Source organism: Littorina saxatilis, linkage group LG15 (genome assembly GCF_037325665.1).
Source record: "Littorina saxatilis isolate snail1 linkage group LG15, US_GU_Lsax_2.0, whole genome shotgun sequence".
Lineage (NCBI taxonomy): Eukaryota > Metazoa > Mollusca > Gastropoda > Littorinimorpha > Littorinidae > Littorina > Littorina saxatilis.
In genome coordinates this window covers 35,870,722-35,889,593 of record NC_090259.1, presented here as the reverse complement: position 1 = coordinate 35,889,593, position 18,872 = coordinate 35,870,722, and the positions used below count along the sequence as shown (strand labels likewise).

Genomic DNA, 18,872 nt, shown 5'->3' with positions numbered 1-18,872 from the left:
AGAAACGACCTGGTCCACACTGTAGCTGTCCAACAGCGCACGGGCCCGCTTGGTGTCAGCGTTGGCAGGGCAGTCCCAGTGGATGTTAAAGTCACCGAGGACGATGGCGCTGTGGGACGTCACGTTGTAGTGGTCGAGGGCTTGGGAGAACTCGTCGAAGAAAGTAGAGTCCTTCAGCTTGTTCTTGGTGTTAGGGGGAGGGCGATATAAACACAGAAAGGTGAGGGTGGTCGTGGTGACGATCGTATCATCGCTATTTTGCGTGTCAAATAAACCTGACAGTCAATCATACTATCACTGTGTCATATTTTGTGTGTGTGGTAATAGTGTATGTATTGTATTTTGTAACGGGCTAGTGAAATTTCTGACAGGCTAGCGACTTTCTTGCGGTTCCTCACCCGGCTGGCGAGTTAAATTTGTAAGATTTGGCCACCCCTGCTTTAATATTCACACGATTTGTGCTTGGTGCAAATTTGAACGTATTTGGAAGAGGTTTCCAGAACGGTGCCACCCTGTTACTGAATCCTCTTCCATACGTTCAAATTTGCACCAAGCACAAATTTTGAAAAAAGGCATCTCCTGGACAAGTCCACAAAATTATTAGACAGATTCGTCGACTTTGACGAGTAAAGAAATTGGCAAGCGATTCACAGAGCGCGGCGCGCTGTGCAGCGCGGCGATTCCCAGAGCGCGGCGCAGCGATTCCCAGAGCGCGGCTATTGCTCTCACCAGCGCAGATTGTTGACGCGCTTTATTTTTGTACATGCATGATTATCAGCAACATTTTACACTCTTTCTTTGGACACTCAAAAGCAACTCAAAAGCAACTTCAGGGCTGCAAGACTACAAAATTGCACTTTCTGCAGACTGAATATACGCGTTCAAATCAACCGGAAAAAAACACACTGAAAAAACGATCTGCGCATGCGCGAATTCCAAAATGGCTGCTGAAGTGTTAACTGGTGTGACACCGATTAACAGTTCCGCGGCACTGTACTCGGATAATTGTTTAAAAACGTCATCCCAGTTTAAAAACTCAGCTCCTTTCCATATATATGGATCATTCTCTGAAATGGTGGTCCAAAGTGTTACATACAAAGTAAAAAATAAAGTGTCAAGAAATACAAAATAATTGTTTTTACTATGAAGTCTATTGTTTGCTATACATAATAATGCAAAAATTAGACAAAAAGAGTAATTGGTTGCTGAATAAGAGACGTTTTAAAGTGTTGTATTTACGTGATGAATGTTGTAACATGGAAACCAAATTCCAACTTTAAACCACCTAAGCCTTCAATCCTTTGTGCATTTTTTATCAGTTCTGCAGTATTTTTGTGTTCTACCCAACACATTCTAGTTATGAAAGGTAAGGACTTCAACTCTCATAGAGAATCATTGTGTGCTACACGAAATCTTCGCAGATGATACGCAGATCAATCATTCCGCATCACATGACAAGTACCCAGATTTGGTTCTGTCGCTACAGGAGTGTGTGAGAGATGTCGGGGCATGGATGGAAGAGAACAAACTCAAACTAAATGACGACAAAACTGAAGCCATGCGTTTTTCATACTCCACCCCTACCCATGCTAAGTCTATTTCAGAACTCCCACAGGCCATCTCTTTGAACAATATTGACATCAAGTTCTCGGATACATCCCGTGATCTCGGAGTCTTTTTTGACAAAGATCTTAGCATGAAACAGCATGTAGTCCAAACATGTAAAGCAGCGCGAATGGAGATCCGGCGTATAGGTTCCATTCGACAGTACCTTACCGAAGACGCAACCAAAAGACTAGTCTGTTCCGGCATACTCTCTAGATTAGACTACTGTAATTCACTGCTCGCTGAATGTCCCAAATCTGTCACCAAGCCCCTGCAACTAGTCCAGAACGCTGCCGCTAGACTCGTGTTTCGAACACCTATGAAACAAAGCGTCACGCCTCTACTCAAACAGCTACATTGGCTTCCAGTGGAACAAAGAATTAAATACAAGATCTGCTGCATTTTCTATCAAATTGCCGCGGGCACGGCTCCACAGTACCTGTCCGATCTCGTGCAGAAAAACAATCCTGAAAGGGTTGTCCGCTCTGCCTCCCAAAATAAATTTGTCAAAGCTCCTAAGTATCAGAGGGACGATCATGGTGGCCGCTGTCTTTCAGTCGCAGCTGATCATATCTGGAACAAACTCCCTTTGTCTCTACGTCTCAGTTCATCTCTGCCTTCTTTCAAAGCAAATCTCAAGACTCACCTCTTCAGAGAAGCATTCTATGATGATGTAGTTGTCGCGACCCTGTGAATGTGCACTTTTCGGATGAACAATGTTTACTGTGTGTGTGTGTGTGTGTGTGTGTGTGTGTGTGTGCGTGGACATGTGTGGGTGTGTGGGTGTGTGTGTGTGTGTGTGTGTGTGTGTGCATCATAATTGTTGTGTATACTGAGAGTTCGTTCCTGTAAGAGCCTCTGGATTTTTGTAACATTTATGTTTTGTTTTTGTTTTTTGTTGTAAAGTGTTTATGATTGTGTTCTATTCCGTCAATGGCGTCATTCTGGTAATGATGTTGTTATTGCTTTTGTAAAGCGCTTTGTGTGTTCGAAAGCGCTATAGAAATCACCATTATTATTTATTATTAATATTGGTAAAAAAATGACATTTGGAACAAAACTAAGGTGAATGTCGCAACACAGAAACGAAATGCTTAAACCACTTTCGGTTCCTGTGCGACAGACATGAATCTGCACTGTTTGGCCTTTCCTGCCGGCAAAACCCGTCTGACCCAAAATAACTACACAAAACACAATTCGTCAGAGTTTGCTGTATTTGTTGAAAGTTCCTGTTGCGTTCAGATTACCCATTTTAAGTACTTGATGAATGTCGAACATCGACGATCAGAGGATACGAAAACTTCTTGGCTGCTTTGTTCCGCTAAACTTCGCGCTTTGAGAGACTGTTTGCACTCGATATCCTTCCGACACTACATTGTCGCCATCCGCGGTGTGTAAGTTTGTGACAAAGCTTTGCAGGCTCGACAATTAAGTAAAAACCATCTTCAGTCGTAACGTAGGTCAGGAAACGACGCCATGAGTTTCAGCAAATGATATGATTCTGGTGTTTTCTGTGAATATTTGGCTGTGATTCAAAGGACTATTTTCTTGTTCGAACTTCCTGTGCGCCAAAGAGCTAAAAATAGCCGTGATGTGGCAAAGTCATGAAGCACATTGCTGTTCGCGCGTCGAGTCCGGATACGATGCGTTACGACATTCATAATTTTTTGTTCGAAGCCCGTAACTTCAAATTCAACGTGAGTTTTTGCAAAGATGTGTTGCTACATCCAATACTGAACTCCTGACTGTCGATTGCAGTAATTTGTTGGTGTTTGCATGTTTGCATTTAGCAGACCTGGGAACCCCTGTTTTGCACTTTGAGTATTCTCAAACAAACTTGATGTATTTTCCAAAAAATGAGCGTACTCCACACAGCGTTTGCACATCCATGATTAAAACATGCCTCATGCGCGTCCGTCACACCGTTAATTAAGTTTACCTATACATTTAAAACAAATGCTTTTTTCAATTTTTACTGACAACAAGAAGAGCAAACGCTCGATCGAGTCACTTTCGCAGTTCTGAATATTATATGAGGCATCAGATGGACAGGAAGAAATTGCTATTCACAACACAATGAGTCACGTTCACATAAAATTTGAGCCCGGTCACTTTTATAGTTTCCGAGAAAAGCCCAACGTTAAGTTGTGTGTTGCCGAACAGAAAAGGCTAGTTATCTCCCTTGTTTTTCTGATAACGTTCGTAAAAGGCTACAGATGTAAATACTTTGATGTAAAGAATAATCCTACAAAGTTTCAATCACATCCGATGAACTTTGTCAAAGATATAAAATGTCTAATTTTTCCTTTGACGCTGACCTGTGACCTTGAAAAAGGTCAAAGGTCAACGAAACCATCGTTAAAGTGTAGAGGTCATTGGAGGTCACGACTAAACAAAATATGAGCCCGATCGCTTTGATAGTTTCCGAGAAAAGTCCAACGTTAAGGTGGTGTCTACGGCCGGCCGGCCGGACAGACTAACACTGACCGATTACATAGAGTCACTTTTTCTCAAGTGACTCAAAAACTGTACCGTATTTGACGGACTACAAGCCGCGACTTTAAAAAAAAAAATCGCATTGCGGCTAAAACGTTACCTAAACTTGAATCAGGCATGGGAATTGAAAATTGTAAAAAAGGCGGAAAATGTATAACTGAAGACGCGAAGCGTCAAGTCGACGGCGCGAAGCGCCTAGCCTTACTAGGGGGGTCCGGGGGCATGCCCCCCCGGAAAAAAAATTCTCCAAAGAACCCAGATGGTGCAATCTGGTGTCATCTGAGCTCCAAGTTTGCCATTAAATTCTGTTTTTAGAATCAAAGTTTTTAGTACCAATTTTTGCTTTTTTGAAGAAAAAAAAATATATACATATATATATGTATTATACAGTGAAGTCCGGGTACAACGAATCTCAAGGGAGATAAATTTTAGTTCGTTATATCAGCAATTCGCTGTGGAGTTTTCAACCCTAAATGGTCTTAAGACAAGTTTTCCCACTCACCTTCAAATGATCGTCCCATCGATCTTTCCTTGGAGAGTACAATCTCTGCATGTTTTCAACAGCTTCATAATATAATCCATAGAGAGAGGCATAATTCAAATGTTCACTTTACTGTCACAATTTTAGAAGTAAAATTTAAAAAGTTGTGTAAAAGCATACATGTACATGTACATTCTGATCAATCTCCGATCAATCTCCGATTTCATGGTGTCCACCAGTTCTGGTGCATGTACTACCCTGGCCAAGTTTCCTCTCAAGACATCAAAGAGACCGCCCCATAGGTTAAACTCCCCATAGGTTAAACTCGGTCACTGACCCGGGTGCAGGAAGTGTTTCCTCTCTCATATGAAAGGGGAACCACCTCTCATAGCTAAAACTGAGTCAATGACCCCTAGAAAGAAGGTCAAAGTCTATAAACAAGGCCATCCAGCTATCACAATGGACCTGCCTTTGATCTCGCCTCACACACAGATCGTTGTAGCCTTGTGACTTTTAGAGACAAAGGTACACTACGAATCCTATAGCGTGCCCGCGAATCAACAGCGAGCTGTTTCACTCAAAGTTCAAGTAACTGAGGCGGGCGGTAGCAGTGCGTGAACAAAGTACGGACAGTTTTCGCGGGCTTTTGCGCAAAGGCAAAAGTAACCGGTGCTTCATTTGTTTGCCTCCCCCCTTTATTTTTTCGGCGGACACTTTTGCTTTTTCGGCGGAACAAAATAAAAATTCGGCGGAAATCCGCCGTTCGGCGGACAATTCCCATGCCTGTTGAATAGCATTCACCTAATGGAAGTCGCCGCGGATTTTCATTTCGCTCGATTAGCGATTACCGGTACTTTATTAGCTCTCTACTCAAGACTCGGCGCTTTTCTCTTTCTTTCGCGAATCTTCGTTTGTCAACAAGTCGTCGTGACAAGCGTACAGAGAAACACCGGATGTATCAGGATCTCGCGTGCGAGATTTCGTTTTTTTGTGTCTCGCGATAGTTGGAGGAGCGAGAGCCGCCATGTTGTGTTTTTGTCTGCTCGAAATGTGCGCAAAAGTCGTAAATCATCCCCAAAAAGCTTATTCCGGACGGGACTACATGTGTGTGTGTTGGTTACAAATTGTGTGTGTGTGATATTTTTCTTCAAACTTTTTCACTTTTCTTCTTTGTTTCACTTGTTTATTCTCGGAGCCGATTTCGCCAAATACCGTACTTTTGTTTGCCTGGTTGTTTTGATTGATTGACACGATCCGATTATATGTTTTTTGACGGCGGCTAATATAGTGACGTAATCATGTGCCAAAATACTGGATCGGCTTCAGGATGGGCTTGTGAAGAAAAGTAGTCTAGGAATTTTTCTCGTCGTATTTTTTTCCCACTGACCGTACTGAGCGTATTCTCGACAATCATGCGTACAAAATACGGCAAAATCGTATGGGTTCCCAGGTCTGATTTAGCCATGAGACTGAACATATTGTTGATCACGAAAGTCGTGTAACACTTCGGCGATCCAGAAACGGCCGAACTTCGCAATTGAAAAGCACACAAAAACAACACCAACGTATAGAAACCATTTTTATTGACATACAACAATGCTTTAATGTCTCAGGAATAGATTCAGATGAAAAAAGTCGTGGTAGAAATAATTTTAATTTACTTTTTCATGATTTCAAATGTGTCACCCCTACCTACTCTCACTGGACCACCATTTCTGAGAATGACCCATATAGGAGAAGCCATTGCAATGACAAGTAGTGATATGACTGCCAAGTATTCAATGCCGGTGTCACGAACTAAAAACTCTGCCTGAACAATCCTTCTCATTGCGGTCAATGCGCATGCGCTAACATGGGGAGATTAATCAGGTCGTGAACAACCTAATCCTAACCCTTACCCTAAATCCTAACCCTAACCCGAACCCTAACCCATGGTTCGATCGGTCAAAGGGTCGCATTTTGTAAGTCCAAGATTGGTACATGCGCATTGATCGCAATGAGAAGGATTGCCAGTTCAGCAGAGGTAGGTAGGCACGGCGTTTTTACATCGGCGCAGCGATATGGTGAATTCAGTTGAAAAAGTGAGAGAGAGAGAGAATGGAGCTCTGTTTTTCGTTTTATTGACAGTTTTATTTCTCAAATAGATCAGATGGATGTAGCTGTTGTAAACTTTGCGATTGTGAAGGAAATGTATCGGCAGAATACATCGCGCGTCGTGAATCGCAGCGCTCCTCGTAGCGCCGCGCGTTGTAAATCGTAACGCTGCACAACGCGCCGCGCGCTGTGAATCCACTTCGAAAGAAATTTAACTCCAATTGTACGCAACCAAAGAATCGGACAACTTATGGGCCGAAAGGCCTGGGCGATAACGCCAGTCCCAAACTACTACTACTACTACTACTACGACTACTTGAACAATAGTGCGATTCGTGCAAACCTGAAACCGCGAAAGTAACAATACAGTTTTGGCCCCGTACAGTTTTTGCCATCCGATGTTGAGTAATGAGTTACATGGTGGAACAGAAACATTTAAAAACGTGAATGTTGTATGGCCTTACGAAAAATATGTCCGGTGCTTGTTTTTCTTCTGAAACAGGCATACTGACGAACTCCTTGAATGTGTCAAAAGTAGTGTTCTCCTTACACACCACGCAAACCTTTCGTCTGCCGGAAAAGGAAAACAGGAAAAAGCCACTGATGCAGTATTCGAATAAATCGATCTGAGAATACTTTACAAATACGCCCAAATCGTAATATCTAATGGCTAATTAATCATTCAATTAATAACAACTATTTTTTTGGGGGTGAATGATTACGTGACTGTTATTTTATGAACCAATATGTTGTCAGAGGTCTCGTATTTTTCATTCAGCTCGGATCGTCGTTTGGTTGGGGTTTAGGTTGAACATCCGGTTTGACCGTAGTTGACAATCAAAACGGTTCCTATCTTTTTCCCTCCAAATCAGGTACGGTAAGTCAGGTTTATGCTCTTTATTTACTTTAGCTCAACATTCCTTATTTCATTTTGAATATCCCTCCCCATGATCACGGTAGCTATTAAATTTTTGTTGCTGTGGCACCCTTGATCAAGTTCATGGCCAGTGCTGCCCAGATTGAACCGCGGTATCGACTCGACGACTGTTTATTCACTGAATCAGTCATGTTTGTTTGCGTTTCTTTTGTTTTTATTAATAAATATGCCGTTACCAGGAATGAGATCTACAAAAGTGCGGGTCAGAAAACATTTTTTTAGTTTATTGTTTTGTTTCTGTCTCAGACTCAGGTTTATTTGGGAAAGGATCATGATGGTTCCCTTGCACAAGGATGGCCAAATCTCAGAAATTTAACTCGGTACCCGGCGAGTAACCACTACCCGCAAGAAAGTCACTAGCCCGTCAGAAATGTCACTAGCCCGTTACACACACAAACATTATGACACAGTGATATTATGATTGACTGTCAGTTTGAATTTTACACGCAAAATAGCTGTGATAAGATAGACAGATGGGTTGTGGTCAGGGGTGGTCAGCGATGAATAGTCTTTCCCAGCTCGCATCTTCTGTGGCTTTTGAACTCAAACTGTTAGCAATCAGTCTATGTTTCCCGCGAATTTATATTTTCCCATTTTCTGTGTTCTTGGAAATCTTTTACAAAATAGAACCCATCATCGTCTCCCCATCGAACTCAGACCACTCGCCAGTGCCTTCTTTAAATAGTCGATCTTTTCTGTTTCTATATATATATACGACTTGTGTCTGTCTGTCTGTGTGTGTGTGTGTGTGTGTGTGTATGTGTGTATTCGCCATGCACGGCCAAAGTTCTCGATGGATCTGCTTCAAATTTGGTGGGCTTATTCAGAGAGACCCCGGACACAACCTTATCGATGAGATATTTCAACATGTGCTCTCAGCGCGCAGCGCTGAACCGATTTTGGTTCCACCTCAGCTACCCGGGCCCCCATACCGACACACCAAAGCCGCTAGACCACATCACAACGCCAAAGTTCTCGGTGGATCTTTTTCAAATTTGGACACCGTATTCAGCTACACCCCGGACACAATATCATCGATGAGATATTTCAACACGTGCTCTCAGCGCGCAGCGCTGAACCGATTTTGGTTTTTCTGTTCATTTCACCATTCCCAGTAACTCTTCCTTATCTTCTCCAGTGTTTTGCGTTTATCTCCCTTCCTTCGTGTGGCTTCAATCCATATTCCCGTTTCAGTCTACGTTACTATTTTTAGAATGTCACTGCGCTGTCCAGAACGCTTCCCTTGCACCCGTAAGTTGTTCTTACTGTCAAAGTGAAAAGGTCGAATCAATTTATAGCCACGCGAAAAATACACTGTCACCTATCTCTATATATTTATAGATATAGATATATATATATATATATATATACATATATATATACGGCTTCTCTGTGTGTTTGTGTGTGTGTGTAAGCAACACCTGTGGATTATAGAGTTCTGTTTGTCATGGGGTCTAGCGGCTTTTGTCTGTCTGTATGTTCTGGCATTTGAGAAGCCACAACAGATAATATAGGGCTAAGAAATAAGCTCTAAAATTCTCAATCCCGTTTGACAGGACTTCGCCTTCAAAGGTGATTGTGGTGAACCGCCACGCTGTCTGTCTCTGTCTCGCGATTCACCCCGTTTATCTCCCTTCCTTCGCGTGGCTTCAATCCATATTCCCGTTTCTACGTTACTATTTTTAGAATGTCACTGCGCTGTCCAGAACGCTTCCCTTGCACCCGTAAGTTGTTCTTACTGTCAAAGTGAAAAGGTCGAATCAATTTAAAGCCACGCGAAAAATACACTGTCACCTATCTCTATATATTTATAGATATAGATATACATATATATATACGGCTTCTCTGTGTGTTTGTGTGTGTAAGCAACACCTGTGGATTATAGAGTTCTGTTTGTGATGGGATCTAGCGGCTTTTGTCTGTCTGTATGTTCTGGCATTTGAGAAGCCACAACAGATAATATAGGGCTAAGAAATAAGCTCTAAAATTCTCAATCCCGTTTGACAGGACTTCGCCTTCAAAGGTGATTGTGGTGAACCGCCACACTGTCTGTCTCTGTCTCGCGATTCACCCCGGCAAAGCCGGGTATTCCTCTAGTCTTATATATATATACTGTTTGTTTTTCTCCCACGTTTCGGCATCAGACTTATGAAGATTTTTTTTTATGCGCATTCGCCTGATGATAGACATGAATGTATTGCCAAAAACGTGGTCAGCAAGAAGATACTGTGGTGTTTGTCGTCTGCTATGGCCAGGGAAAACCACTCACGTCTGCAGCAAGCACACCCTGGGGGATTATGCGAAAAAGAACTAACGATCAAGACCCAGACTACAGGCCCCGGAATGTAACTTTCACTACAATACCTACCTTTCAAGAATAATTTTTCTTTATGAAAGCAGCAAGTTACTAATAGCACCACTTCTTCTTAAAGTAAACCCTTCAGAAAGATAGTATAAATAGTTTCATCAGTTTTATTGGAAGGTCTTGAAAATTTTATAAGAATGCCCCAAAATGGCAAAATTCGACACTTTCACAGTGGGACATTTGACACATAGCTACTCCATTGTTTTTCAAGAGTTTGCTCCAAAAACATGTTTGAATTTATGAAAATTCAAGTTTTAAAAATAGTGTGTCTTACTGTAAGGCCAAAAAAAAAAAGGTGTGGTTACGGTAACATAGCCAAAAAAAATAGGGTAGGAAGGTAGGCAATCACTTTTTTTTTTTTAACATTTTTTTTAACATTTTTTTCTAATGTGTACAAATTAAACCTACTTGACAGGGAAATAAGTGTGCGACTCGGGCGCTTTCGCTTTCATTGCGTTTTCTGCACTCGTTTTCTTGTGTTTTTTGTTTTGACAAATGTAATAAAAAGTTATAGGGTTGGCCCCTAAAAATAGGGTAGGTCGGGTTACCGTAACCACACCTATTTTTTTTTAGGCCTAAGGGATCATATCCTAAATTTCTCAAATTTAAGATTGCAATTTTCTTATTTTTTATGTATTTGAGAGCTTTCAGTACATTAACATCAAAAAAAGAGCTTTTACATTGAAGCCTTATGACAACAGAAAAACTCTGATGTTATTTTTACACTCTTAATTTCAGGGATCGCGTTTATCGGTAATTTCCAGTATTTTACCGATTGGGATTCGCCAATACCGATGAAAAAAATGGGTGCTCGGTCAGACGTACCGATTGTTAATTGTTTTGATTGTTAATTTAATTGGTTTGACCTGGGTAAAAATAAAGAGTGGAAAATAAAATCCTTTATAAAGAATCCATGGTCTGTACGAGAGAGAGAGAGTGTTGCATGGCTCGTTATGACAGGTGTTATGTTGATACAATGTTGCCATTGTCTCATGGAAAACTAATTGATGAGGCTTGGTGTCGCAAGGTCCTGTTAATGAAAGTCAAAAATGACCCGAATTTATTCCACAGAAAACGTCGGCGTGTCAATGGCATTGATAAACATTGATTTAGTCATTGTTTGCCTTTGACTAGTTGCCTGGGCAGGTTGACTGATTTTTGTGAGAGCATTGTGGTCAGCTCATGATGTCATACCAGTTTGAAAGATATCTAGCACGATCACTGAATTTTTGAAATTTAGACATTCAATAACATATTCTTACCTCAACTCACATAAATAGCATTAACTTCAGTTCATTGCTTAGATATTGAAGTAGTACTCGACCCTGGTAAGGGGGGAAGTAACTCCCAAAGAAAACAAAGTCCGTAGTCAAGGACGGGAGTCACCTCCCCTACCGGTAACCCGCGCATGCGCGGCCCTACTACCGGCCGTCATTCCACCCACTTCAACACTCGAGCACAGACGTGTTGTGGTACTCCGGCATCTTTTTTGCCTTGGCCTTTTGTGGAAGGCCATTTGACCCTGGTCTTTGCGTTGCTTATCTTTAGGTAAGATCGTTTCACTTCTTCTCGCTACGCGTTGCGTTTGTTTGAGCAATTTTGCTGTTGTAATTTGTCTCCACGTGCGCGTGTCTGAAATTGCAAATGGCGGACAAAAGCTCTAAAAGCAAGGGCAAACTTGTTTCTCTGCTCTCTTCACCGGGGAAAGAGAAAGATAAGGACAAGTCTAAGTCTAAATCGAAGACGCGTGCCTCTGTAACTTCGTCACAGGCTACGTCTTTAGTTCTGGTTACTGACCCGGTGACTAAGAAGTCAGAACGGGTTTCGATTGACTCCACGTCACCGTCACCGGTTTTTCCTACGCAGGAACGCGCTACTTCTCCTCTCTCGCGCTCGCAGGCGCCTCGGCCTAGCGAGTCCGTGTCTCGGGAAGAAATCTTGGCAATGTTTGCTACTTTGAAGCATGATTTGGTTGCTTTCCATTCTGCGGAAAGGCCGGTCGCTCCCCTCCCGCCTGGCTTCACTTTCTAGGCTGCGGCCTTCAGCGACGATCACTTCGGCTGATCTTGGACCAGATTTTTCCGGTTCGGTAGCGGATCCCCCTGCCTTTTCAGGGGGGTTCGCGTCCATAGCGCCGCCCGGTTCTAGCGCTTCGGCGTTGGGCGGCGTTTGTGGGAGTCCCCATCTTTTTGGGGGCTCACACTTGCCTGCGTTCCCTGGTTACGCTCTTGCGTCTCTTTCGGGTTCGCAGACGGCTCCTCCTCGGCAGTACACCGTCCATCATGTGGCGGGTGCGCTAGGGAGCGGCGAAGCGCGCCAGCTTGCCTCCCTGGGATCAGTTTCGGCTGTCCCGGCCTCTGGGGGGCAGGCAGCAGCGTCTTGCTTGTCCAGCTCTGGCCTGCAAGATTCTGTCGGCGGTCATCGACCTGTAGCTCTTGGTCCGGCTGCCGCCGTTCCTGTTTCGAGCTCGCAGGGGGTAGGCTCCTCTGGTTTCCCCTCGGGGCTTCCGGTCGGGCCTACCTGCGGGTTGTCGTCCTCGACTTCCGGTTGTGCTGTGGCAGGCACTTCCGGTGGAGGACAGCGTGCTAGCGGTTCCGGTGGCAGTGTCCCTGCTATCCCGTCCCTGGTTACGCATCGACATCCGGCCCCGACTTCCGGTTCCGCCTCGGCGGTTCCGGTTGTCGGCGGTGCTGTTGGTGGACAGTTTTCGGCGCTTCCGTCTATTATTCAACCAATGTTAGCCACTTCCTCTTCCGTGGATGGGTGGGTTTCCGGTTTGCCGGACCCTCCTTTCGATGGGGATCAGGAAGGTTTTGGGGAACAGGAAGGGGTTGAGGATTGTTCCGAATCCGTTTCCCCCTTACGGATTCCCAATAAACTGGGCCCTACACTGGAGTTGGCCGCGGAGATAACCTCACGGTACTTCCCTGAGGGTGTCTCCGCCGACTCCAATGTTGTCGCACCCCCTCCTTCTGCTTTGGCGGATTTTGCGGGTGCGGGGGACACGAAGGCGAGGTTCCGTTTCATTGAATCTCCGTCTGTCCCGTTTGTGATGGCACAGGTGTTGGCTGACGCTAACACACCCTTCCCTCTTTTGGCTGCTCATAGGCAGGGATGCAAAATAGCTGCCAAACGGCGAAAAAATCGCCGTTTTTACTTTTTGAAATCGCCGTTTTTCATGCACAATCGCCGAAAAAAAAGAAGAGGAAAAATGTAAACCGAGCATGCCTCTCGGTGTTTATTCTCAAGCGGGCGAATCCGAAAGCCGTATTCTTAAACGGGCGAAGCTGTAAACCATTTGTCATTTCCAAACACGTGAGTGCGGGCGCGTTAACTTGTGCCTTCCCGAAAAATGGCTTCGTGCATGAAGTTCGTTGAACGCGGGTTTGAAAAGAAAATCAAGGAAAACGCAAAGAACGAGTGGAAATGGGAGTGGTTGGACAGAAACGTCAACGAGCAAAGAGTAGGCGATGTCATCCGCAAAATTGAAAAAGCCGGAAATGCATTTTGTGTGGCGTGTTCGAAACCAGTGGTGTATGGCAGCCGCGGCTTTGTGGCCATTGAAGAACACATTCGACTAATAACTAATTGTGGACACACACATTATCACTTGCAATGCTTAATCAATACTCACAGCATAGACAGTAAGAATGTTTTCATTGTGTGACAAGGTTAAGAGACCTTGCAAACAAAAATTAACAAAAAAATCTTTTTAACAGTGCAGGAATTTATTGGACAGTCCGGCCGTTTCGAACAGATAAACATGTAAAGTGAAAACAAAATCGATACGTCTACTCGTCTCTCTCTCTCTCTTTCTCTCTCTCTCTCTCTCTCTCTCTTTCTCTCTCTCTCTCTCTCTCTCTCTCACTCTCCCCCTCTCTCTCACTTTCCCCCTCCCTCCCTCCCTCTCTCCCTCCCTATCTCTTACTCGCTAACACCATCAATATTATATATGTATTCTAAAACTGATTTTTGTTTTGATGTACAATTTTCATTCAATTTTCTTTTCATGTTTACTTGCTTTTCATTTAAACTGTACCCTCCCCAATCACATAATTCACCTCCCCCTCCTTCCTTCCTTTACTGTCTTTCTTTATCATCATTATGCAACGTTCATTACGTTATTAATAGATTTGGTTTATTGAGACAAATTTTTCAGCCGTTACCGCCTTATGTTGTACTGTCATGCAGGAACACCACTATAAGCTTCTAGCTTGTTGCTGTTTCTGTGAACTTTGTACACATGTCATGATTGTAACCTTTGTTAAAATAAACTTATGTTTAAACCAAGAGACTATTTTTAAAGTTTTTCTATGACAAAATCCAGATGTTTTTATTTTATGCCAGAGATTGAGTGAGAATTTTTGGCTTCTTCAAAGACAATAAGATTAAGGATCTTGTCTTCATTTTGTGCCAGGTGTTGAGTGACAACCCGTACGAAACGTTCTTATAAGAAATTGGACCCAATTTCATATAAGATTCTTATAAGAGTCTTGTATGACCATTTCATATATGTGGCTTATAGGTATTTTAAATGCAAATGAGGTAAATTCTTATAAGAAACTTATATGAATCATATATGAACCTATAACCTGAGCTCATATAGGTCTCTTATATGAATCTTATATTCTCTTATAAGAAAGCTATAGGTCTCTTATATGAAATGTTCATATATGAGACTTATAAGAATCTTATATGAAACCTACATCTCCCTTATAGGATTCTTATATGTCTCATATATGATATTTATGTCTCATACTAGACACACGACCTTGACCTACATTTGTGTTTACAAGGGAAATAACACCTGCCTAACCCAATTTAACTGTCTTGACTTTGAATTATAATGAATCCAACTGCAAAATACCTTTTGGTTCAGTATATATACATATCTTTACTGAAGTTGTGTTTATTTTGAGGGCAAAAACAAACAGATCTCTAAATCACTGGTCACAAGAAGAGGAGTAAGACATGCACTGTCCTCTTCAAATCCAATACTTTGAAACTTGAAATTATGAACAAGAAACAACAAACAAGTTACAGCCACAAATAATTTTCTTGAATATGCACAGCTGTCACAGTTTCTTGTTGCTTGAACCAAAGTAGTGCTGGTAAACATGATTTGATCACCTGATGCAGAACCAGAACTGTAAAGTAAAACAAATAATGGAGGGAAATTCTGGATTTTGAATAAAAACACAAACCTGTCAGTGTCAAGCTGTTGGGTTGGTTGGGCTGCCAGCCACCCACAAACATCAGCATGACATATATTCATACATCAAGTCCAATTATTTCTGTAAGAACTTTGCATTTTAGTCCTGCTCTTTCACTGATTTTCTGCTAAACATCCTCACAGAGCTGCTGTCACAAAGATGGCCGTTCAGTCAGGGGGAGATAATGCTCAAGGCAAACCATCCACTTCCTGTTCATATATGAAACATATATGAAAGCCAGTATTGCCAGTAATTCAGCATTGTCCAATATCTTTTCTAAGTCCTGAATTCTCCTATGCAGAAACTAAGTGATGATTCATATAAGAGTCATATAAGATTCATATAAGAAACATATAAGAGAACTATAGGTTTCTGGAAGTGCAGGTTCTCATATATGATTCATATATGATTCTTATATGAATTGGGGTCTTTTTCATATAAGAGACTTATAAGAAACCTATTCCTACAACTGACATACATAGCTTTTTACTTGTCATATATGAAACTTATATGTTTCTTATAAGAAACTTATAGGTTTCTTATATGTCTCTTATATGTTCATATATGTTCATTTCGTACGGGGAGCCTTCTTTGTGTGCAAGGTGTTGAGTGACAATGTTTAGATTTTTCACAGACAATAAGTCCAGATGCCTTCAAGCTCATTTGTGCCAAGAGTTTAGAGAAGGTGTTTAGTGGCTTCAGTGACAGTAAGGATATAGGATCTGCATTGTGTGCCAGGGATTTGAGACTATGACTGCTAAGACACAACCATTTTTTTAATTGTCTGTCAGAGACAAAATTTTAAAGTTTCAAATACATCCAAAGCAAAGGGATTTTTACAGTTGCCATTACAGACTTTGTGACTTGCCAATGTCATCTTTTCAGTGCCATGGATTGATACAGCTTGCAGACAGAGTGAGTCAACATATCTCTGTCTCCCTGTCCCTCTCTCTCCAAGTAATGTCATGTGGCTGCTTTGTACAAGTATATGATTGTCCATATTTTCAATGATTAGAAGACAGAACTCTCTAGTCTAATGACTTCATTTGGTAAAAATATTGGTGGTACTACACTCTATAGTCTATAAGCAGTAATTTTTCTAAAGTAAATTTAGTAAAACAGTAAGTATTGTACATTATTTTAGACACTATGAATATAAGTTTTTTTTTAGGGTAATATTGCCGTTTATGCATGTTTTTGGTCATTAATTTGTTCATAATGCTTCAGCTTCAGGGGGCAGCGCCCCCTGAACCCCCGCCAGGGCGTTGCCCCTGGACCCCAATGGGGGCCTTCCGCGGCCCCCAGACCCCCGCCATTTTTTCTCTTTTTTTGTTTTTTTTGTTTGCATCCCTGATAGGGACGCGCCCTCTTCTGCTCAGCCTTGGTTAGCCTCGGCTCAGGCAGGCGGCGGCCTCCCGGCCAACTCGAGAAGATCGCGGCTGCCTAGCAGGCCACATTCTCTTCTCTCCTCCTTTTCGCTGCCCACAGCTCCACTTCCGGTGACTCCGGAACTGGCTCGCTTGCGGCAGGATGGTTATAGCCGGGATAGAACTTCCGTTTGTACGGAACAGAGTCTACTCGGGCTGGAGGAGAGCGGGCGTTCTTCTCTTGAAGTTGAACTGACCTCTTTAGCGGAAACGCTCATCCGGTCTCTCACGAGAGCCATCGCTTCTTTTAGGTTTCGCGATGATGCCATTGAGGCCAACGCTGCCATGCTCCTGGCGGCGCTCGCGAAGGTCACTGATAGTCAGATGACTCTCGCTGCTCGGCTCTACTCTCAGGTGGTGTTCTGGAGGCGCGAGGCTTTTCTTAATGGCTCACGCCTGACGGATAAGGCCACCATAGACTCTTTGAGAGTCTCTCCCTTTTCAGAGGGTGCGTTGCTGGGGTCACGCTCTTTGGATGCCCTTCGGCAGCAAACTGAGGAAACTTTTGACCAACATGTGGTGCAACTGACGGAACTCGCTCTTAAGCAGCACAGCAACAAACCACGGAGTTCTGCGCCAGCGCCAGGCAGCTCTTCTGGGCAGCAGTCGTCTCAAGCAGGTAGGGGCGGGTCACGGTCCCGCCCTTACCAGCGTAAACCTTCCTTCGGGAAGCAGGGGTCTGGGCGCAAGCCCAACCCCCAATGAGACACCCCCGATCCAGTCGCCCCCCCAGCCTCTACCCTTTTGGTAGCAGGCGGCCTCTCCCGGGCTCTTCCAGCTTGGCTGTCTCGGACAAGCTGCCTAAGGATCATGGGGGTGATTCGATCGGGGTTCCGCCTTCCTTGGCAGGAAGGCAAAGCCCCTTCGTCCAGAGCGCCGGCCAACTTCCGGTTTCCGGCCAGCCCCGACGCTCGGGAGACAATACAGGCGGAAATCCTTCTCTTGCTGCGGAAGCAGGCTATAGAGGAGTTTCTCGACCACTCCTCCTTGGGATTTTACGGCAGAATCTTAGTCGTCCCCTGGGTGTTGTACCTAGGCATGGTGTTCGATTCACGGGAGTGGGCAGTCCGTCCCACTCAACGTCGTTTATACAAACTGCAGGCGCGCCTTTTTCAGGCGGCGCTCAGTTCAGTCTGGAATCCGACGTCACAGGGCTGGGACGTCTCAGTTCCGCTCGGGGTCTGGTTGCAGCAGACCACGCCTCAGTGGACGAACACTCCTTGGCTTCTGCAGGGAGTGCCCATAGCGCTTCCTCCTCCTTACACGCATCTCTTTTCGGACGCACCACAGAAGGGCTGGGGGGCTCACTTGGACACGCACACGACTTCCGGTCGGTGGTCACAAGAGCAGCGGCTATGGCACATCATTCGTCTCGAGCTCGAGGCGGTCTTTCTGGGGCTTCAACACTTTCTCTCCGCCTTCCAGGGCACCCATGTGTTGATTCATACCAACAACACGACGGTCGCTGCTTATCCCAACAAACAGGGCGGGTCCCGATCTCGACTGTTGTCCAGCCGAGCATGCGAGATTCTTTCTTGGTGCGCCCGCCATCAGATCCTGATCTCGGCTTGCTATCTGCCCGGCTGCCTGAACGTCCTGGCCGACGTCCTCAGCCGTTCCTCCCAGATCCTCCACACGGAGTGGACCATCACCCATCAGGCGCTCCTCCATCTTTGGGCGCAGGTAGAGCGTCCGATGGTCGACCTTTTCGCCACGAGATTTTCACGTCGCCTCCCGATCTTTGTGTCTCTGTTTCCGGACCCGGAAGCTTAGCAGATCGACGCGATGACGATCAGCTGGACAGGGCTAGAGGCTTACGCCTTCCCTCCCACTCCACTCATCGGAAGGGTTCTGCTAAAAGCCGACTTAGAGCGGCCTCGTTTCCTTCTCGTGGCACCGCGCTGGCCCAGTCAGCATTAGTTCCCGAACCCCCTGCGGCTCGCCAGCGGCCCGCATCCCGCTCGGCCTCCGGCGAGGGGAGCTTCTCCAGCCCAGAACGGGGATTCTGCACGATCGCCCCGAGTTCCTGGATCCTCACGCCTGGAGATTGTTCGGAGATCACTGAGGCGCTCAGGCGCCTCCGATTTCACTTTGGACTTAGTCCAGAAGGCTCACAGGCGTTCCACCTCCTCTGTCTACTCGTCACACTGGCTGGCTTGGACTCGATGGTGTGCGGCTAACAATGTTGTCCCTGTCGCCCCGCGATCAATGCAGGTCGCAAACCATCTGGCATGGCTCTCCGCTCAGGGAGGTG

At 44.4% G+C, this 18,872-nt stretch overlaps 2 protein-coding genes across 4 annotated transcripts in view; one reads left to right on the top strand and one right to left on the bottom strand.

Annotated features, from left to right (window-relative positions):
* Nucleotides 1-7,258, bottom strand: part of LOC138949177 (pre-mRNA-splicing factor SYF1-like) — a 62,807-nt gene extending 55,549 nt beyond the window's left edge. Inside the window, exon 1 of the mRNA XM_070320949.1 lies at nucleotides 7,141-7,258. Coding sequence (XP_070177050.1) covers nucleotides 7,141-7,182 — 42 coding nt within the window. The 5' untranslated portion in view covers nucleotides 7,183-7,258. The remainder of the gene's footprint in view (nucleotides 1-7,140) is intronic.
* A 219-nt stretch (nucleotides 7,259-7,477) lies between these two features.
* LOC138949161 (G-protein-signaling modulator 2-like) overlaps nucleotides 7,478-18,872 on the top strand; it is a 165,386-nt gene continuing 153,991 nt past the window's right edge. For 2 of the 3 annotated variants that reach the window (XM_070320930.1, XM_070320928.1), the window contains exon 1: nucleotides 7,478-7,548. The gene's annotated coding sequence lies outside the window, so the exon portion shown is untranslated. Of the gene's footprint in view, nucleotides 7,554-18,872 lie in introns of all 3 variants that reach the window. The other variant, XM_070320929.1, reaches the window with a different exon arrangement.